At 35.2% G+C, this 23678-nt stretch overlaps 2 protein-coding genes and 1 long non-coding RNA gene across 6 annotated transcripts; 1 reads left to right on the forward strand and 2 right to left on the reverse strand.

Annotated features, from left to right (window-relative positions):
- Positions 1–1231: 1231 nt before the first annotated feature.
- On the reverse strand, positions 1232–12773 carry LOC114521624. The gene is made up of 3 exons (XR_003686814.1): positions 12574–12773; positions 1870–1972; positions 1232–1526 (listed from the first exon to the last, which is right to left on the reverse strand). It is a non-coding gene; the product is annotated as an uncharacterized LOC114521624 (long non-coding RNA).
- On the forward strand, positions 2175–20021 carry LOC114521621 (signal peptide, CUB and EGF-like domain-containing protein 2). 4 transcript variants are annotated; one of them, XM_028542117.1, is made up of 11 exons: positions 2175–3116; positions 11493–12157; positions 15866–15994; positions 16082–16216; positions 16616–16732; positions 16972–17106; positions 17313–17435; positions 17693–17815; positions 17901–18026; positions 18532–18654; positions 18847–20021. In XM_028542117.1, exons 2-11 carry the CDS (start codon positions 11617–11619, stop codon positions 18969–18971), a joined length of 1677 nt encoding a protein of 558 aa, XP_028397918.1. In that variant the 5' UTR covers positions 2175–3116; positions 11493–11616; the 3' UTR covers positions 18972–20021. The 4 variants fall into 4 exon arrangements, with proteins under 4 accessions (XP_028397918.1, XP_028397919.1, XP_028397920.1 ...); XM_028542118.1 differs by lacking the exon at positions 2175–3116 and adding an exon at positions 3155–3228; XM_028542119.1 differs by lacking the exon at positions 2175–3116 and adding an exon at positions 6853–6946.
- Positions 20022–20157: 136 nt separating this feature from the next.
- LOC114521577 (palmitoyltransferase ZDHHC15B-like) lies at positions 20158–23675 on the reverse strand. Its single transcript, XM_028542058.1, has 10 exons — positions 23428–23675; positions 23125–23151; positions 22916–23010; positions 22793–22834; positions 22651–22720; positions 22485–22554; positions 22022–22175; positions 21428–21560; positions 20914–21043; positions 20158–20705 (listed from the first exon to the last, which is right to left on the reverse strand). Exons 1-10 carry the CDS (start codon positions 23543–23545, stop codon positions 20498–20500), a joined length of 1047 nt encoding a protein of 348 aa, XP_028397859.1. The 5' UTR covers positions 23546–23675; the 3' UTR covers positions 20158–20497.
- Between the last annotated feature and the right edge of the window lie 3 nt (positions 23676–23678).

Raw genomic sequence — 23678 nt, forward strand, 5'->3', positions numbered from 1 at the left:
AAGTTTTTTAAATTTTTTAACAAATTTTCTATTCTGACCACTGGCTGAGTTTCTGTCAGGATTGCGTGACCTTGCAAGCTATCGCAGCTAATCTGTCTAAAAGTTTACTTATAAAAATATATTATTGTACATTATGTACACCCAGTATGACATCTTTCGGATATGTGGGCTGGAATTTATTCTATAACTTGTATGTCATAAAGCTATGAATCGTATCGTTTAGTTAAGAATTCTTGACATATTTGAAATGACGTGCATAGATGTAGCTAGTAAAAACGTATAAATATGTATTAAAACCACAAATGCAGTTATGTAGTCCTAAATTTAAGTTCTGCTCTTAACCACGAGCCGAGTAATAATATATAAGTGACCACAAGCTCAACCACTAGCAAGTAACATAAACGTGTTATATCATCATAAAAACTCTATGTGAAACTATCGCAGCTTAGACACAATCACTTTAATAACAAAAGCTTCCATTAAATGATTATCTGCATGATTTTAAAAAAATGCTTGCATGATATAGTGACACTTCGATCAGTTCATAAATATTTTTAGGCAAAATTTCAAGGCAAAATTATTTATATAATGATTTTGTACATCCTACAGGATTTTATATTAGCTCAGATCGCAAACGTGAAAACGCATTTGCGAAAAAATGTACCATATGAAATTCTATTCCAGTTTTTTTGTGGTTTGTGCAGTACGTCTGATTGAATTAGGGTTGTCATTCCTAAGCCTTTAACATTATATCTGAGCGCGCAAAGGTTGATGGTTGCAACCTTTAAAGGTTATTTCAGACGTGATTTTTCCTCCAATCAATAATTTTTATTTCTGCGATCAGGTACTAGAATAAACGAAGAATCCAGAACGTCATAATAGACACTTGCATGTATTTGAAAAATGTTGTTGAAGATGTTTTGAAAACCTGTCACATCTTCCGTGTCATACGATCTGCTATGTCTTGTTGAAAATGTTTTCGAATGTCAAACTTCTACTTTTTTATTTATTTTGACTGAAAATTACTCCCTGATTGATACCCAGTTTAATATTTCGCAATATTAGACATTTTCATCATGTTATGAATTTTGTGTTTGCATGGGTCTTAATTAATCTGAACTGCATACAAGTGATTACTTTATTGTTACTGAAATTAAGGCATTGTTTAGGTCACATTTCTAACAGAAATACGGACTTACCATTGCAATATTTTACAAATTTTTTAAATATTACAGTATATTATCTTGTGATGTATATAAAGGAATTATTTATGATCTATCGCTTTCATTATGATCCATATATTAACACAATTCTTAGGCAATTTGTCTTCATCTTAGAAATACAAATTACCGAAAACTTCATTAATTAGTTTCCCTGCATGCGACTTTCGTTTTACGTCATGCTGACTAACACAAAGTATTAAGATACATAACCACGCTTCTGCATGTGTGTCACTTGTGACTGACCACCGCGTTCAATTTTGAGTAGCAAGTATATTCGACTCCAGCATTCTTAGGCCAAAATTACTAAAAAAATCACATGTTTAATATGTTTATAAAAATAACAAATGTATTAATGAAAGACGTCTATCACTTTAGCAGATGACTGGCCTCGAAGTTGTCCTTAAATTGCGTAAACAAAACTTGTTTTTAAAATCTAATGATTGTTATCTTTGCAGTTGTTTGGAAACAGGATATCCTATCAATTCCCAGAGGGACATGCAATCCTCGTAATTCTGATGAAATTTCGCGCGTAATAACTAACCCTGCTAGGAGGGTATTAGACACTAAAGGGCTGTCCCATATGACTGGCGGTGGTGATTCCCTGATTAAGGAAATGCATGCTAGTATAACCTGTGTGGTAACCAACCTGTTTTATCTCATCGCGGCACCAGCAGCAAGAACTCGTTGAATGGCTAAATTTTTGTTCACCCTGGCCCCTGCATGCATGGCCATGTTCTTGTCATCAGGATCTAACAGAAGCGGAGTAAAAATCGTGATTAAGTCAGCGCTCTATATATCAATCGTTAAAACACCTGCTTGCATTTTATTGTGAAAAAAAGAAAGTATCATGTATGTCCGTGCTCTGACATATCGTTTATTAAAGTGAGTCAGATATAATTATCTATATTGGGTCTGTAAGTCTTCATGGGGAACGTACATAGATTCTAGCTGGGGCAAGATAAATCGCATGGCCATGGATCTGTTTTGCAACTAATCTAAAATATTTTTTCACACGGTAATTGCCAATGTTCCAGTTCATATCTGTGGTCTAGCCTCTCCGTTTCAGCGGTGTTAACGTTGAGGATATTTACGGTTAATCATATTGATGGCATTTGAATTATCATATTTTGTATTGTATATATAACAGCTGAACAAATTGCACACAAACACTACAGTGTTATGACTAAATAGAATTTAAAGTGTACAAAGCATTTTCTATTTCAACTGGTTGGACGCTTGGCACCCAACTATCAAGATTACGTTCCGTGTTTTAAAAATGAAATATCAGAAGACCACGCTGATAAATACTTATGACATCTTCTCAGCTTGTGGTACCAAAAACAAAACTCGACGATCAGTTCACATTCATTTCACTCAGCTGGTGAAGAAATGTAAACAGTTTATACACTGTAGCTGTCGTTTAACCTTTAAAAAATGCGAGATTTGTGATTTTTTAGTTAGAAATTTAATTATAATCCATTGAAATTTGTTGAAATGTAGTGAAATACTTAACTGAGTGTACTCAGAACAATTTCAGTATAGTTATACTTGAACATCAAAAACAACCACAAAATAACTGTTGCTATGGTAACTATATGTTGGAATGTCACTGGCCGAGATAAAAGGGGTTTTTTGCTAACGAGGTTTATAAAAGACAAGTGTTTTCTCTGAATTTTTGCTACTAAATTTGTACTTTGAAGTAAGTTGCACAGTATGGTGGTTGTCCATATATATCATGTCATGGTAAGATGATATTTCAGTCAATAACAGCTGCAGACATTAAGGAGGTATTATTAATAGCTTGATTAGAAATACCTCACCTCACATGTGGTGTAATTACTATGGACAACAACATGGAGCGATTGACATGAAAGACTCGAAATCTCGTATGAGGTATGTTTATAGATATCACTTTATATTAAAGAACGTCGTATATTTCTGTGGGATTTTTTTCTCAACGAATCAATATAGTTACACTTAAAGACAGATCATAAACTTGTTTGACGTAAGTTGATTTTAGAAAACTATTCCTTGTAGTTTACTTGTGTAGAAAATGCGTATGTCTCTTATGGGCGAACGTTGCTTCCAAAACTAAAATCGTATAAAAATCATAGTTCCTCGCTCATAAAGATGTTCTCGCAAATACCTTCACGTATCACATGTCTGCACGTGTATAAAAGGTCATGTATAATGGCTTGATGCATTGGTATCAAGTAATGCGTTTATGCTCTTGCTTTGTATACCGAATGACTATATGCCTTTACTGGTTCGTGAATAAAGTTTGCTCACCAACCTTCAAGCCCGCGTATTCAAGTAGCTACGAAGCCATTGAAGGAGTTTTAGGCTCGGTTATGTAATCATATTGGTGCAAAACTATATGCTTAGGAGAAATTGACTTTTTATATCGCAAAAATTTATAAGTACAATTTACCAGAACTTTTTATTGGCTTTTATCCACTATAAAAGAGCACATAAAATTAATGTTCATATATGGTCTGTTGTACAACTTGTACTAAGTATAATCCTTTTTTATTTACATATTAAATATGTTTTGGTAAACCCTTATATTACAATATCTACATCCAATCATCATCTGTGCTTGACGTCGATAATAGGGTTATGCTTAGTTTAGAAATCAAAGAAACATAAGATGATGATCTTGGTAATAATAACATTAATAAGTTTCCTATATTCTTTGCGACTGTAATTTTTTTGACGATGCGTTCATACTTGCTTCCACGCACGTTTCTTATTTTGACTTACTTGAACACGACGCTTTCAAATGAAACTGGGCACAGTGCCACAGAACACAGCCAAGGATAGCAAGTATTACACGACAGCACCGTGTTCAATATGTTTTGAGAACCAGGTCTTTCATTGCGCACCCGTGTCGGGCACTTGGTCTAAAAGCCGCCTAACTATTTTGTTGAGGTCTTAAAGAGGGTCGCAAACTTATGTCGATTGTACAATCCAGTAAAAAGTCCCGTTTTACGGTTGTGTGACATTAAATTATTTTGCTTACACTGCATGTTGAAACGTTTTATCTCGTTTTTATTGGTTCATCATCTCTCCTAAAACATGCTGCGATGGCCGCCCAACACCTTTAATTTATTGACAGTACGTTGGTCGTTAATTGGATTGATACAGATTATACTAATTAGTAATTATGTTATAAGTAATTATTAAATACTTCAGTAAATTGAAGTAATTAGATTAGTTTTATGCGCGCTTTCCAATTAAAGCCCAGACCGCGGCCGTACAGATTTCTACCTCCTTACTCAAAGACTATGTTTGCCCCAGATAATTTTTCTGCTTCGTAGAAATTGACGTACTTTGTCAAATCGAATTTACCTGTCCGGCTAAAGCCAGTATAGGTTTTCAAAGCTACGTGAATGTAGTGTGCATGTGAATTTGTTTACCTAGCATCATTCTTAATGGTTAAAAAAAGTTTGCTCGGAAACCACATTTTGACAAACGAAAACAATCTTTAAGAAATCGGAACCTCATAGGGACTGAAATTGTGGCTTCAAAAAACATTTGGTTTCTATAGTTTACACTGAGTAGGTGTGTGATCATAGGCAGCCTAATTGCTGTTTTGCTTATTTGAAATATAATGCTCTCTAAAATATTGATTCGTTACCTTGACGAAAATGACTTCAATACCTTATACAGAAGCTTGTTGTCAACGCCGGAGCAATCTTTAGCAATGTTATGATACAAACTTTTCACGCTTCCGAAAACAGGCCCAGCTCTGTTGACATTGTTCAAAACTCTTTTAGCCTAATATACATGCTGGCAACTGGCAAGAAGTTGTATAATTTATCACGAAGGATGCTATTTTTCTCCGTGAGATTTGCGTATGGACCGCGACAATTTTATTCTCGTGAGTTTCCGCTTCCTTTGTTCTTAGAACATCGGAATTTGATCAAATTACGGAGTGGGGCGTTCTCGAGACGTCCCTAATTTAGGGGGGTCTGTAACGTCCGAAGAATTATAGTTACCACTTTTAGCGCACTGTTCATCTACTGTTCATCGTATATGATTGTTGTGAATGAATGTTGTGGAAAGAAAAAGCATGCAGGAATCCATCATGTCATACATAGTCAGTCTTCACGCAACGGAAAACGTGCGGGTTTTGTAAAAATAGTATAAACATGCGCGCACTAAAAACAGAGAAAGTTTTTGCTGAGATCAACGATCGAAAACTGTATGTTTTCTTAAATTGTTCTCTGGAATACCCACTTAAATTTACCAGGTTACCTTGATTTCCACTATGTACAAATCTGATCCCTATAAGGATCGTTGATGAGTATAATTTCCCAGCATGCTGGTCGGACGTTTCATTAATTGAGATTTGTTAACTGTTAACTGTCATCAGTTAAAAATAACTTGTTTATTCTTTGAACTGAAACTCAAATGCTTTGTCTTATTTTGCTGCTAGATATTGTTAATACGCTGCTATCGGTATTTGACTTGAACCGACTGTAGCTATATGACTGAGATTTGATAGAAAGGACCGTTGTAGAAAAGATAGTTACCTTTAAATATATACTAGTTCGTGACAGAACTGGTCAATCAGAATTGTTTATGTTATGACATACGATTTGACTACGCAAAATGTATGTAGTACAGGTTTTCTCATGATCCGTCATGTTTTAATGCATTGCAATTTGCGTTTGAACTATAACCGGTAGAGCTTTGAAGATTCCAAGTGCGTGGCATGCCCCCGTAAAAACGTTGGTAAAATTATCTTTATAAACATGCTATATTTAATCTCATTATACATTGGAATTTCATCATTGGGGACGTGTCAAATGATGTTCCTGTGCCATATGTGATTTCGAGTTTTTCTCCCACGATGGTTCAAACTGCATGTCAAACGCTGCATGCCTGCATGTATCTATCAGGTATCTATCTACTTTTATCAACAATTTTCTATGCAGTTAAAATCTAGAAGCAGGAAAGTCAAAGAGTTTCAGGAAATTACTGCAGGTTGGCAAAACGTACCTGAAATATTTAGCGAAATACGTGATGAATTTAGACTGCATTGTGCATGCATTCATGCACAGGTATTCGTCTGCCTCCTTGCACGATAAAAATACAACTTCATTTTCAAACACATGCATGCTTGCATGATTCAGTTCGTTTTGATCAAAGGATCAGTCAAATGAAATCGATTATGGGAGAGGACTTGATGTAACAAAATTTTTTCTCCAAATATGGGCAGGCAAATGACTTCTTTGCCACTTTCTCACGCTCGTACGATCCTTACTTGCGGTTCACAAACACCATAGTTGAGTGACACCTTAACTCTGCTATCTACACTAGCATCAATAGCTATAAACCGTACATCATTCAGTACATTTGATGGCCTATTAAGTCTTTGTAGAAGAAATTCCAATTGTTTTCCAAAATCTTTGTCATATGGAAAACATGAGAATTTTGTCAAATGTTTTAAATAAGATTAGGTGCCAAGATAAAATTCATTTAGACATAAAAAATCTAGTCAATATGGCTGCGCAAAGCATGATGAAAATGCGTTCAGTCCAGAATACTTAATAGGCATTTCTTGTGAAATTGTCCAGTTATCAGACGAGACTAACAGGAGGATATTATCAGCTCATGCAGTATTCGCCATCGGTAGTGCTTATGGTCGCATCTTTTTCTGTTAGTCAGACACTAGGAGTGTGAAGACTGCGGCGTTCAGTGCCTGTTAGAGGTTGGTAAGTCACTAATTCATCTATCGAAATATATTAAAAGCATTGATAAGAACGTTTTACTAAAGCCTTGATAAATTTTGAATTGAATGGGCGGAATGATATAGTATAGAGCAAATCATCAGTAAACATATTCTTGTTAACTCAATATTTTTTTGATAAACGAGTCAACAAAACAAATTTCACCCGCAGCGGAGGGAGATAAAACCACGACTCCACGAGCCTGCGATAATGTTGTGCATGATGTTATAATATGAACTTTCTGAATCATGCGAACTCTCGTATATACTAATAAATTCTCTTTGTCATACCAGTGATAATAAAACGAACTATATAGTACAAACGAATCCTGGATATGGAATAAATGTATTGAAACGTTCAAAACGAAACACGTGAAGACGTGAATGATGAGACATTCATCATATCAGAGGGTTTATTGTTATGATCATGGAACCTTGCCACCTCAACGAATTGCAAGTGCATTTTTGTGACTGAGCTAATTATACTCGCCCACTTTTACTCATGTAGCTACTTGACTCGCGTTTACTCATAACTTCTCACGTCAGTCCTAAAATTTAGAAGAACTGCGTGGACGACTTGCTATGAAATACAACAATCAATTACTACTCTCTTATTCAGCTAGGAACCAACTACGGATCATGCATCAGTTTTTCAAAACAGCATGTATTTTTTTTAATTTTCAAGCCTTCCTGTTCTTTATCAGTTTTTTAGCGATTAACGCGATATTAATTTGTCCCTGTGTGTGGTTGTTGAGACGTTTTTTACAGTGGTTTCCTTTTCATGATTCATATACACTTTGGCTGCGTGGCAGAGAAAATGCCAGCCTAAGGTAACCTAAATAAAATGAACTATTGCAAAGCGATAGGATACCCATTCACATGTTCTTTGTAATAATGTCTCCTGTGGTCCATCAATTTTAACAAACCGACGAATATCCTGTCCATTCTACCATATTCGTGACAAACAATAAAAGCTTAACGGAAATTAATTCATCTCCAAGACGGGTTTCACACTGGCTTTCGTGCAGTACGAATTCGATTCACATTTATAAGTTCTTCCGTTATAAGTCCTTCCGATGTGACAAGTAAATTGTAGTGTTTTTATCTGCCCTTCAGGCACGAATACAAAGATACTGGCGTTGGAGTATAATTACAGGGCGTATGTATAACGCATTTGTTCCCTAGAGAAGAAAGACTGTGAGCCTGCGAAACAACCATATTATACAATTATTTCCAAGGTCGCCTTTTGCATTTTAGTTCACTCGGTTTCTTCCTATACACGGACATCAGAATGTTTTCGTGAGTATTATCTCATCCATATAGCAAGATCGCACTTAATCTGAAGTGGCTAATCTTTCCAGCATTATAGTTTTTATCACACGAATTTTCAAACCACGGACCACAGGCACGGTATTAAAGTTCTTCAAGGAGGAACAGTTCAGCCTTTGTTCATACAAGCAACATGCATATCGATTTATTTGCTAAACAAACCTATGCTGCACTTGTTTAATCGTTCATTTGTTAACTTTACATGCATTCACGTTATAAATATAGCTACCATCACAGGTTATAAATATAGCTACCATCACAGGTTATAAATATAGCTACCATGCATATGTTGCTTATAGAACACTTTAGTTTCTGTTCCGTGAGGTCTAAGGATATTGTTAATCGGGGATTTTTCCTCCTTGCCTTCTTGCAGCCTGGTTTGAGTTTGTTTACCAAATTGATTGACAAAGTTCACACTTCTGTTTGAACAAACAACCAAGTGGCCACTGCAGCTGTTTCCTGATGTCACCTTAAATTATGAGGCGGCGTTTTTACTCATATAGACCAGGGCGTACTGTATATGATGAAGAGGGAAATTATTTGATTGTTTTTTTAACTTGGATTTTTCTGAACTATGCTCATGGTAAAAACAAGTGTGCTGTGTGCAAAGTGTCACACATGACATGCAGCAGTGATAGTATTAGGGAAAGTTTTATTGAAAGTAGTATATATTTGACAGCATTCATCAAGCATGTTCAGACTATATTGCATCAGTCGGCATCATCATCTGATCATCATCATCATCATCACAAAAATTTGATTTTTTAATGTTTTCTTGTTCTCCTTATCTCAAGTTAACTGTGGAAACACAAGATTGATAAGCGTTCATCATCATCGGATTTTTAATATTCAGCGCAGTCCGCTAGCTAGAGGCAAAATATATATTATCAATCATGCTTTGCCAATTGCGAATATTGGGTGTCTGACTGACTAGGCCATATTGTATTATATGTATGTAATATAATAACCTGGTGACCTAATGACTTGTATCTTAGAGTTCTTAGTTACTTTAAAAAAGTATTTGTTTTTGTTCTATCTAAGGAGGAGGTCTGAAACTTTGGGAATTATAGGCGATAGTAACTGAAATTGGACAGGATTTTCCCCGATCGTCTACTGGGCACAAATTAAAGTTATAGACTAACGGAATATAGTATATATAGGGAAGGTTTTTCAGTATATAACGGTGAAAGTTGATGAAACCCTGTGGTTTGATTCATAATTCGCACCCTATTTATTTATATGCCCTAGACAGTTATTACAAAAACAAATTTTGTTGACAGAAAATATGCCAATTAGGGTGTGGGTTGATAATGCATTTTAATTACAGGTGTTTGGGTGTATCTCCTGTGTATCTCTCAAATATAAACCACGTCAATCTCGCTGGCACACATGCAGGCTATACTAGCCATAGGCATTGCCATGCCCAATCTGAGAGATTAAAACCTATAGCAATGATGTATTGCCTTCATATTGCCCTTATAGTGTAGTGTTAACAATAAGATTCATGATTAGGTCAAGATATCATACAGAACTGTATTTACTTACATTGCTTTAGAGTTAAATAAAGCGAGTTAGTGTTCTCATGCCGTATTATTTATAAGGCGATGTTGTACTTTTAATTGTGGTTACTCCAAACAAATTCAACATAATTAACAATGTAAATGAGCTTTCAAACCAATCAACTTGAATATAATCTAATTTGCATCGCAAGTTGCCGCGTTGAAAGTTGTTCCATGTAACTATTACCTTAAATGGTGACCAAATTCCCAACTTTCTTCGACCTCCTGATTTGTTAAAATCTCTTGCCATTTGGAATGTCAAATTACAAAATAAGTGTATTTTAAACACTGATAAAAGTCTAAAATTATACTTCAACTGACTGCATTAAATAGTTTCTAAATTTACAGAACTGCAAATGTAAACTGATTAAAACACTTCAACACGTAATTCAGTAAGAACGTAATTTCCTGACAGTCATCAGATTAGGTTTGCTATTTTTATGTTTTGTTGATATTGTCACTGTTTTTCTTTATATAAGTGTATAAAGAAAATTGCTCTTAAGAGATTCAACAAAGAATTATTGTTTGAAAGTTTGTTTTGAAAAAAACCTTCAATATTCTTGGATGAATCATGACTTTTTATATCAGTTGTGTCCACCCTTGAATATGATGGACGAGGTGAAGAAATAATCTGTGATCAAGATTTATAGACCATACCCATAGTATCGAGTGACTTGTAAATCACCGAGTTCTTTTGAGAAAGATTTCTTGGTACTCTGGTATAGGAAGGAAGGTGAGAAGTTAGATATAGGAACCTTTGTTTGATAAGTTGTTCAAAGTTTCTTACTGCTATCGTAAATACATATAATATAACATGCAATAGCTTCATGAAATCGCCGCATAGAGACAGTACGTGACCTTGCATGCGTATGGTGGTGAAGAAGACACTGGAACTACTTCAGACAAAAAAAATCCTACAAAAAACATTTAATCTGATCATCATGCTTGCTTGCTTTAGAAAAGAGAGGTAACAGACTTACAGTCATGCCCTGGTTCAGTATTTATATTGTTTGTAGTGAATGACGTTGATTGAGGAAATGTCCATGTTTTTGAGCTGGCTTAACGACTTTCGTCGTAACCGTCTGCAATTTAGTAAATGAACATTAAAATGCGCTACAATTAAGAAGATTTTAAAATGCATTATTTATTTTCTGATAATCGTCAGTTAAGTTTTGTTTTTATTTGAAAGCGCCATTCAACAACGTGTTCGTTCTCGTCGGCTTCCAACAAATTCCGCAGAAATTAGCGCAGCCGCTTGCGCGACAGATGATTGATGAGCGAGAATACCAAAGTCGAGGTTTGTGGAATTTGTTCCGACCGCGTGATGGTATTTACTCCAGCTTATCTATCTTGTTGTTCCCTAAACTATTTAAAAAATTACGAATAATGCTTTGGGAATGACTGGTTATTAGGAAGATGATATACTTGATAGTGGTTCAATATCACAGTAAACATCAGAATGCTATGTTTGGATTTGGCCTTGCAGTGACCTTCCCTATATGTTTCACCGCGCTCAGCTGGTGACGTCGTAATCTTATATCCCTATAATAAGCTATAAAATTGGTAGAAACATTGACAGTTGGCTTTCATCGGTATTGCTTCATTTTCGTCTCATGTACTCATCGTATTATTATTGAATTTTAGATCGTCTTCACATTGCAAACTAGTACGTATTTAACCCGAAATACTGACGTGCTGAAAAAGAACTCACTTCAATCATTAAAGGCACACGACTTCGATAAAGACAGTTTGTGCTGAAACAAACAAAATGAGATTGCTGTTTGTCACCTTTTTATTGGTTTTCTTGCCAGGAGCGATTGGGGCTCGAAAGAAACTGAATATTCCGTACGACTTATTATCAAAAAGCTCTAAAGGATGGGGGACTATCTCGAAAGCAACAAGCGTTTTAAAATCATCCAGAGTTTTTCCCTCCGATCGCAATTTAATGAAACGTATTGCTCTGGTCGAATCATCTCTGAACAGAACATTGTCTGAAGGTGGATTATGGAACGTTGGAACTTGTGCCTTCTGGGGAGTCACACAAAATCGACGAAAGTACGGTAAACGTTTGAAAAGAATTCAGAAAATGGTCGGACGAAAATTTGGTATAAACTGGAACCGGATGACATATGATCAACTTCAACGACCAATGTATTCGTTGATTGCTGCTCGAATGTACTTATATATAATGACAGATACTATCCCGCGAGGAGCGAATGCACAGAGCAAAGTATGGAGTAATTACTACCATAATTGTGGGGAATCTAAACTCTCAGTCAGGAAACGTTTGACGAAAATATTTAAGAAAGGTAAACACATTTTATTATATTGATTATATAAAAGTCCTGAGCAAAATATACACGAGTGCGTTGCAATAATGTCCGAAATGATTCATAGTTATCTCTTGGTCACCCTAATCCCGCAAGGTACTTGCTGAGATTACTTGTCAGAACAACAGCCAGCCTTGGTGGTCGCGTCCTGACTACGATTTATCTCACAGTCACGCATGGCTTGATAAGAATAACATTTCAGCCCTATTATGGTTTCTCGTGCGTACGTACGTATTTTCAACGTGGATACTTCTCGTATGCGCAAAGTCAGGCACATAATAACACAATTCACGCCGCTTATTCATGCTTTGCCGACGTATAGGCGCGTATAAGGTTGTATGAAGACATTATAATAGTACGATCATTATTATGCGTTTATTCATTCAAGGTCTCACCCGTAGACAATTTGGCTCCATATTCAGACTGTTTCATACTAAGATCTATATCAGCATCAAGTTTATCATTTGTGTTCACCTGACGTTCGTTATCTTAAGGTAGATATTTTATCATGCCGATTCACAGACATCGAGTTATCATCCACGCGGTGTAAAATAAACACGTCTGACGCTGTGCCAGCCTTTTCCTTTTCTACGCTCTTCAGTGCCGATTTAGTGGATCAAATATTCAAATTCTTATAACTATTTCACACTTGAGAGGATATTTCGTCAGTATTTAATCAATTTTTTGGGTATATTTAATTCTTGTGGTCACAGGTTTTTCGCAATATTCTTCGAGTGTTGACGTGTATTAATAAGGGCTTGCTTATTACTCGATTTATTGAGTTATCGCCATGTCGCCTTGTCCAGAAAAAATAATAAAAATAACAAAAGTCATCTTTTTAACCGATTTGGAAGTTTTTGCGAAGCTCGTATTTATAAGAATATTGTGCCTGAAAACGCAGCCGGTTTTTTTTCCAGCTTCAAATATTTTATCAGTGATATAGCGATTATAATCATTAACGACACACAGAGGAGGTGAAGTTACAGATGGAATCATATTTTGCTGCATCATCATTATTTAATGTGTTTTGTAACTTGCTTGCATGTGAAGGACCCTAATTTTTTTCCGCCAATTGAAAAAACAGAGTGGGTATAGTCTGGCTGTTTAATGGTTCGTGTAATTACTTAAGTTGTGTTTGTCGGCCGCACGCAATTATCCCGAACTTGCCCTTGAAGTTCCAGTCTTCCTGTTATCAGGGAATTAATGTTTAAAATTGCTAACTTGCAGAACTCAAACACTCAGGAAATTCTCTTATGACAATAAATATCGGAAACTGCTTTATACGTGTGCGTAAAAAAACAAAGTCAACAAATCAACAATCATTATATTTTTGTTAATAGTTAGTGCATAGCCTTTGCTACCACTCGTAAATCAAGAAAGTCTATAACCCCACTATAAATGGACTAACAGCAAAGTTGTTGAATGAATTGTTTTAATAAATTAAACAAATGTGTTGTTGTCTGAAATTTCTCATCTACATTTTCTTTGATTATCAGATTATATGTTTTATATTTATAATTAGGTTGAATTCTCGTTTTTTTTATCTCAAATACCCACCAAGGAGGGTGCAAAACGTTAAATGCGTGGATAATGTCAATACCAGGATTATAAACGAAGCGAGTGTTCATAATATTTCACATGGTTGAGTTATGACATAGTTAACTGTGGTTATTAATATCATAAAAAAGTATGGGTGGGGCTGTGTCAGGTTAGTGTCTACGAAATCGCTTTGAGAACTATTTTCCTTACTTGGTACCGCGTCCATCCTCGTTGGAGTCATCAATATTCTCTGGCAATTTCTACCAATTTCTATCTCGCAATTTCTACCAATTTCTATTTGGCAATTTCTACCTTTTTTAAACTTCATCTGTTCCATGCATCTATAATAATATATTTCCCACGTTGTTTTTATGTTCTCACTATCAAATATAATGGTGGGCGATACCATGCTGGATTCTTTACTCCAGATGGTACTAGTTCTGTTGGATATTTCCGTTGTTTATACCACCCAACTTCATCCAGATCGGCCATAGAAGCCATGAAAAGGCAATGTGTGGCAGCCTTGGGCTACAACACCATAACCATTATTGTGATATTACTTGTGTCTGGGCCTCTGGGGCTTAGAACACATTGGTGACGTACACGTCTTTGTGCGGGAACGCGACACGAAACGATAGAAGTAATGTATATATAAGGGTTCTTAGTCCTGAATCGTGTAATTCAACTGAGCATGATTCTTTTTTAAATGCGATGTTTAAAGAGAGGTATCAATCGTAATCGTCTGTTTTATGGTAAAACGCTCCTGCGCGCGTTGTCCCATGCAGTTGTTGAAGTTATGATTGAACTATGTTGCGCCACACCCACCTGATTGTCAAAAACAGTGTTGTTACAATTAGGAAGATATGAATCATTGTTCCTAACCATTTCATTATTTGGGGTTCAGTTGCTCTATCTTGTTTCTTTAATAACTTGAGCGTTTTTATCATGTAATTCGATAAAATCTTCAAAGTTAAAGTTTATATAAAACCGAGATATTCGTAGTTCTAAATTATCTATTACATCAGAATTATTGATCATTTTGCTCAGGTATTGTCATTGCTATCACAAAAGCACAATTCCCCAATCCATATACAGACTTTCAGACATGGGGTCCTATCTTGAGAAATGTCAAAGGTTTTTTTAATTTTTTTGTAGTCTAGCATTTAAAAGGATCATCAATTGATAAGTTCGATAAAAATGCCAATGTCTGACATTTTTTCCAAATTAATTAATGAAGTTTTATTTATTTTAAATTATCAGTATACTTGAACATCGAGTAATGAAAGTAATGAAAGTAACTGATGTTAATTAAACAGTTAAACTCGAGTGTTTTCCTCACCTCGAACGACTGACTCTATGCTCTCGACAATGCCTCAAGCTAAGATCGAGTCACGAATCATACAAAGAGCGATTCATTTAAAGTGATGTGATATCATGCATGATTATGACTGCGTTAGGTATATCGATTTTAAATCAATTTTATTTTAGTTTTTTAAGTATTGATAAAAAGAAAACCAATTAAACATTGCATTGAATCATATGTACACTCATTCTCTGTTGTAACCTAAAAAATCATCTTGTGAACGCATGTGTTTCATTTTATTTTAACAGCAGGATAACATTTAGTGTATTTTTTTAATGTCACACTGAGACATAACACATATTAAACCAATGCTTTTTACTTCAACACATGTCACCCTTCCACCTTGACTTTCAAAAGTACTTGATTCTTTTTTCAACAAGATATATATGACATGCAATATGATTATGCATGTTGATAGATATTGATTACGGTTTTAACATCACGAAGATTTTAAAAATATTTTCTCTGTTTGTACGCTATCACCGCCATGATAATTTCATAACTATAATAAGTTATAATTTAATAATTTATAATTCAATATTATCATATGAGTGTTGACTCCTTCCTTACATTACACGTAATAATTTAAGCTAGCCAATAATACTTAAAAACATTGTCCAGATCCACGTACGCTATTGGAGTGGATAGATCCAACGTTTGATCTTGATCATTTCTCTGAAACCTATCAAGTTTATGCGTACAATCTCGTTGGAGCTGTAGAAAATATAAGAACCGCGGGGCTTCTCTGGCTCGCTGTCTTGTCAACTATTTTGATCTTTTTATAGTTGTTCGTGGATCATGCCACAGCGGTTACAAGAAGTGTGATCATCACTGTGTTGAAGTTACCATCGGTCATGGTGAATGTCGTTGTAAACCGCAATTCAAATTAGAATCTGATGGAAGGTCTTGCAAAGGTATGAAATTTCCAAGTATATTATATATTATTATTAATGTTCAGTGCGAGAAAATTGCATGTCAATTAATGAGTTTTTTTATTTCAGCGCAAACCTACCGAAACCCATGCACATTGGATAATGGCAAAGTTTGTGAACATTCATGCCTTAGGGTTCCTAATACGATTATATGTACATGTCCTGATGGTCACTACCTACACAGTAATAGATACAAATGCATTGGTAAGCACGAAATACGTTATTATTTTAGAATAACGGAATATAGTGGTTGTGATTTTTGTCATTCTATACATCTTTCGTTAAGTGGCCACTCAGCGGTTTTTTATACCCGCATATTTATGAGAGGTGATATATTCATTGGCGGTTCTTTGAAAAACAAGGAGATGATACTACTATATATAATCCCATCCTAAACGTAGCTATTTAATAGATTTAATGCAAGGAAACACATATAGTCGACTCGCAGACTAAAAGTCGGAATTAAGGGGGGGGGAAGGGAGGATGGTGTATGGGGCGCACGTCACTACATGAAGAGGACAAAGTAGAAAAATGTTTTCAGTATTGCACCCAACCATTCAAATATTACCATATTGACCGTTTTGACCATATCTAATTTGATAGATGTGAATGAATGCTCAATGTCTCCTTGTCAACACGAGTGTCATAACACGCCTGGATCATATTATTGTTCATGTTTTCCTGGATATTCTCTGGCGTACGACCAGAAAACATGCAAAGGTGATTACGTTATTCAATACCTATTACAGTGTCCTATATTGCCTTTTATGGAAATTCAGTTTTGTTTTTTACCTAAGACTACCCATTCAAGTGTTTTTGAGGAAAGGAAAAAAAAGGAGATCTTAAACTATCTGTCTAATTAATATGTTCTTTTATTTTTGTTAGTTGCCGATATCAACTATATATATATAAACAATGTTTCATGAACAATTTTGAACCTTCAACACATTTATTTTCAGCTGATCGAAGCAGTGATTGCATTTCCTCGAATGATCCAAGCTGTGTCACTCGTTGTCTTCGTCGAGATAACATGCAGGGTGAATGTGTATGTCCTCCTGGCATGGCTTTACATCATGATAATGAAACTTGTATAGGTAATATTCAACATCAAATATAATGCACAGAATAAATAGCTCTTAGGTCTATTTCCACGTCACGGTGTAAGAACGCGCAAAGGATACCAAAAAAGAACTAGGCTGATCACAACCTGAGATTTTCCAGAAGCAGAGAGATAAGCTTTTCTGAGGACGTCACAAACAGAGGTTATGCTTTAATATATTCACTGAAATTGACATTTTAGAAAGCAATGGCTGTTTAACATCAGAAGGGTTTTGTCATCACAGTTGTTTGAGAACTGCCTCTGGCTTCTCCTGTGCCTGCAAAACAGGATTTATGTTGGACAGCAATTCTGTAACTTGCACAGGTAATATAAATATGTATTAGCTAATGTTCCACACACTTAAAGACGTAAACGATGCCTAATCTACTTTTGGAATGCGTTTACAACAATTCAAGATCTTATTTTTACAAAGAATTCTGGCGCCCCACGATGAGGTGTCCTGAGCTTTATAGCTACTCATAACATGCACCAGACCTGTTTTCACTTGAGTGTAAAATTTCGTCACAGTTACGTACAGTAATGAGGTTTTTCTGATGCATGTGCTCTGATGTATTTTGTAGACATAGATGAGTGTACAATTGGTGAACATAATTGCGAGAAAGGATGTTTGAATGTTCCTGGAAGTTACCATTGTTCATGTCCCCTTGGATTTAAGTTAAATAAAGACGGTCACACTTGTTCAGGTACGTGGTCATGAATTAGTTTTTGTCGCTAGGTGACAAATTCAGCATCACTGGTGTTTTAATCTTGCCATTTTTAATCGTTTAGATATCAATGAGTGTTTATTGAAAACAGACCTGTGTAAAGCCCCCGCTAGATGCCGAAATACTGAAGGAGACTATACATGCCAATGTCCGACAGGATATCAACTGAATTCAACTGATAACTGTGTTGGTGAGGATGAATTATACTCTTTTATTATCACATGGTAAACTAGGCGTTGAGATGTGTGATAGATGGATGATAAGTGACATCATCATGCATTTTATCACGTTAAAAGTCCATGCTCAGATGCTCTAAGGCTTAATTCTCTGGTGTGATAAATTTTCAAGTAAATATAGAAGGAGTGAATAAATAATTTTATCCTTGAGACTTGCGCATTTGCTACCGTCGGTCAATTTCACGCTCCCTAACCATGCACTATGAATCCATAGAGGTAAAGTAAGATATAGGAACAACATGGAAGTATTATGGAACCCGCCCCGTGATTTTTGTATAAGGCGTCACAACTGATTGGAAAATTTGTACTCAAATAAAAAAATTAAGGCCAAAGATATGAGAAGTCTTTCTGGGCCAGTATAGCTTTTAGATAATGGTTTAAAATAACTTTCAACCCAAGGAATGTTTGAGTATCGAAGTTAAAAACTTGAATTTTAACTCTGGTCGAACGTTTGTGTAGACATCAATGAATGCTCGGTGAATAACGGTGGATGTGAACAGACATGTCGTAATGTTCCTGGTAGTAGTCAATGTGGGTGCAATGCAGGATATCGTCTCAATGTTGATATGAAAACATGTCAGGGTAGGGTTAATGTTTTCTTGTTTAACCTGGATGCTAGATTTATGTTGATTGCTCGTTGATTGATCTGAAGTGTTTGTAATTGCAGATTAATGTTTACAATTTAGATTTGCATGTCTGTTGCAGACAAGTCCATGAGAGCTATCAACATTATCAAAATACCAGTTTACTGACACAGAACTTTTCTTTTCACAGACATCAATGAATGTTTAGAATTCACAGACATTTGTAGTCACAATTGCACTAATATCCCTGGAGGATACAAATGTTCCTGCCCCCCCGGAATGAAAAGCATCGATAATGGAGCACTGTGTTTGTGAAATATTGAAAGTATAGATGATAAATTATCCTATATTGTGTTCTTCGTTTAACGACACCCGCATAGTGGACTGGTACTCAAGCTTCTTATGGCCGATCTTGTTTCAAAGATGCTGTGATTGAATCCAGGATTATTGGTCATCGTAAGTGACTCATAGTGTAGCCTATTTCCTTAATGACATCGTATATAGTGTATATGATGTATCCATCGTTTACTTGAGTAAACATGCACGATTTGATTTGCAAAAAATGCTCAATTTTGTTTTGTAAATAGTTGTGACATATAATATTATATATATAAGAAAGCACCGACGGTTGCACGAAACAGTTTATCAGAAATAAATCAAATAATCAATGATTTCCATGAACTGTAATGATCCCTTATTCTATATGCCACAAGAAACGTAGAGGACCTGTGGAGCTACCGTATATTACAGGATATATATCATGTAAAAGCTCTGATGGTAACAATAGAAATATAGAAATGTACATTATAGGATAGGATATATATAAAAGCACTCATGGTTGCACAAAGCCATGGTAATTCAGAGGCTTTCCACAAGAGTGACAAGACCTATGATCGTGGACTCTTGATATATGTCAGTTGAAAGACTATATTCTCCGTATTTGTCGGTTGCACTTTCAGATGGAACATACACTAAAATGTTTACTATATAATGCATTATTATTCATAGTAATATTTGTTCTACTGGCAATAATCTATTTGTAATGTATGGAATCGTTTGAATGATTGAAAAAACATTTTTTAGAAAAAGGAACTTCATGGAACTGATCGCACATTGATCGAGGCACGTGTAATTACCATGTTATGAATTTAAAGTCAATAATATTGATTTATCAATTTAATTACGATATATAAGCATTAGTTCAATCAGATGATTGTAATTTAAATTGTGTGTTAATGATTATAATCTATTGTTAAGTCTAATGTGAGGCATTATTCAGATCAAAGAATTATAAGATCTTGATGAAATAGACACCGGAAAGCACTCGTTTAAAAGCGTCTACCCGCGCGCGCGTCCACAGAGGAACTTCGGAAGCAAGCGACTCTACGTTGCCACAAAAACACGACGAGAAACGCGAAAATAATTTTTTCAAACCTTTTCTTAGCAATGATCAGAGAACTCGTTGGGTTATAGCAAGAAGGTGCATAGACAGACAAAAATATTTTTAATTTTTTTTTCTATATTTCAATGATTTTACAACACTTGAAGATTCGATGTAAAGGTTGAATGTCAACCTGTTGGTCCTAGCGCACAGCACTTGGTACAAATATCCTATTGTTAAACCGGTAATAAAATACACAAAAAGCGTTTGTCATATATAACTGAAGAAGTACTAAACTGGAGTATTTACATTGATTTATCTGGCTGTTCACAAATATTTCATTTCGGCGAGAATGTCTAAATAAGTTTACCTCGGAGTGATGAAAGTCTGGATTAGCCCGGATTAAATATTTCACTATTCATTCTTTGCCGCATTCATTTAATTATTCTAAGAATAGGACCTAATTAAGAGTAAGTACATCTGGCGTCCGTACAATAGCTCTCTCTGAATCCGCAGTTTCATCAATATTCTCAACATAGGTATAGCGATCATTATCATCAACTTCACCATCGTCACTGTCATCCATCAATTTACTTCGTTCATTGAGTAAATCCAATCTTTCAGGGGACGACTCTTCACGCAGTGGGAACACAATGCCATCACCCATACTAAGATAATGAATATTTTGAAACATTGAATCAATTCCCACCTCGACTACATGGCAAATGATTGCATACAAATGACCACGTGATAACATATGCATGCGTTGCTCTTTACTAGCTCTTGATAAGCAAAATTGCTTGCGGTAGAAAATTATATCTTTTACAATTTACGACAAGTTTTCCTACACATCTCTAGGTGAAAGTGATACAGTACCTGGTGTAAACAGGAAAACACCACAACCAACGTCTTCTACCAAACACTTGTCGTATATTATTACGTGATCCCAGATTAAAACCATTTTTATCAGCACCTCCAACACGAAACACTGGAGGCCGCATTGATTCTGAAATACACATCAGGCAATAAAGCTTTAGAAATTACTTAATTAATTACACATAACACTGAAATTAATACAAATATTATACATTTTAACGCGACTTACAGCATTGGACTATTTTTAATATGCAGTGCCAGATGTAGCGAAATGGCACCAAATTACTCTCGAAGAGTTTGCATGATATCGGGACTCATTCCTAACGCGCTTATTCTTATCATAGGAGGATAACGTCTACATTGTATCCTAACAGTTCATTTTATTCCGCAGATTTTTATCTCATAAAAGCGGTCAACGAAGTTTTTATAGTGCAGAAACAACAGTGTTTCAATCCTCGATGGTTTCAATACAAATATAAATACGATAACTGCAGATATTGCTCGCATAACTAACCTAACGTGGTTCTATTGACGATTACAAGGTAGATATGATATCCAAGCAGAGTCCATAAACTGATACTAAACATTATTGAAACGAAAAAAAGGAACAAGATGTGTAGACGACCAGCTCCTCCTTTGCTTATATGCTTGAAAAAAAATCAATTAGGAAAAAAATTACAGTTGACACAAGGAAAATATACTGAAGAATCTACATCGTAAGACCCGGGGCGGACATATACCGCGGACAAGACCTTTCGGCATATGACGTCAGAATGAGCATCTGGGGGGGGGAATGCGTGTGTTGCATGAATTTTGCAAAAACGTAAGAAATATTAATTAACCACTCAGGAAAATTACTTTGTTGATACTTCATGTTAGCCATATGATCCTTTACTGCTCTTAACAATTTTGACGTCAGTGCACTACGTAGGTCTATATTATATTTATGAAGGCTCACTATCTGCCCAAGCACTTTAATTAATATATGCATACCATGCATATTATATGCATACCATGCATATTATAGATCAAATATTTTATTGGCTGAGCAATATGATTCTGTATGAGGGCCAGAGTAGTTAAGTGAAAAGAAAATAAGACAACTTACTGTCCAAATTTTAATAAAATATTGCAAACAGGTCATTGCAATAAAGAATGTATAAAGAATCGCATGGAATAGAAAGAGCAGGAAGAACTTATAATTTCGGAAACCAACACAATTATTAACCCATGGACAATGATGATCCATCTTTAGGCGACAACTGGAAGAGAACATTTAGAATATTAACAAAATGTACAAAATATCCTGAAACAGTATGATACATGACTACATGTATGTGATAAAATTTTCTTTTTGCTCCCAAATGCAGCACTTTATTATAGCTCTCCATGAGGTGGGAAAGGAAGGGGGATAAAACAAATAAAATAAATCCTACAATTTTTCAGTATAGATAAAGTGATTTGGCCTGCTTGCAAGTATCTGTTAAATATTTCCTGTTGTCAATGAATTTTAATAAACAAGTACCAGTGTGTATGATATATAACAAACATTTATCATTTTATTGACTCACGTCTTGCACATTGAACAGTGATGACTTCTGTCAGGTTTCACAGTATGGCATATCTCACAATAGCGAACAGCTAAATTGACATTGAATAAGTTCAGTAGTTAAATATTTATTTCTATATCTATATCTATAAGTATTATTTTCATTTTCAGTGAAGAAAAAAACTTACTATTTGAATGAGTTTGGGTTTTTACAGGTAACTTCCTTGCTATGTTTTCAAGAACAGAGTGCTGATTTTCCTTAAATAAACACCACATATTGGTACTCCTATTGGTTGCTTGCAATGACATAACTTAATTTAAACTACTTACAGCTTCTTCTAAATTTTGTTGCTCTGTTGGTGATAAGTGGAACTGGCAGAAAAATAGAGAACTAAACATTGAAAGGAGTGTATAATATAGACAATACATTGTACGATAATAAATTAAAATCACCTGTAATGGTATTCGGCCTGGGGATGTGAGAATTGTCTTCCAGTATGACCAAACAAACATCACAAAAAACAGATGATAAAACAATATGTATACCACTAAAAAGGAATGGATTTATGAATTACATATGCTCTGATATACGTTCTACAACAATGTCTATCACTATCAGTATCTAATATTCTACTGATGAAGAAGTAATAAACCCTTTTTACCTCTTTCTACATTGTTATCAACAGTTTCTAAGGGAAAACAATAATATTTGTCATGTTAGATGACTTAGATCAGAGCAGCTGCCTAAGGAACCACTCAAAACAGAACCAACATATTGACATATTGGATTTCAGTATAAATACCTATTACCTATCTGTTTTCTGTCATTATTCTGGTCATAAAAGGTTGGGGACAAATTATACGGTGAATGACCCTACCGTTTATTCCATGTTGTCTCAGACAGTCAGACGTACATGTAAAAATACACAAATTATGCCCGAATACCTCAAATCTTTGGCACTTACTGACACATAAGACGACAACATAAGCATAATAAGACCACAAAACGATAGAAAATATAACCAAAACTGGGAGCCACTGAACAGCCCTCAAAAGACAATCTATAATGTCCATAAACTTCATATTTTCTCTATGTTATAAACCATACATAAAATTTTCGTGGCGAGTGTCTTACTGTATACGTATCTGTCAAATAAAAACAAAAAGGAAAACAACAAAATGTTTGAGCAATCTCATTCGACTGATTCCAATGATT

Source organism: Dendronephthya gigantea, unplaced genomic scaffold, assembly GCF_004324835.1.
Source record: "Dendronephthya gigantea isolate DGI-Jeju-01 unplaced genomic scaffold, DenGig_1.0 000020F, whole genome shotgun sequence".
Lineage (NCBI taxonomy): Eukaryota > Metazoa > Cnidaria > Anthozoa > Malacalcyonacea > Nephtheidae > Dendronephthya > Dendronephthya gigantea.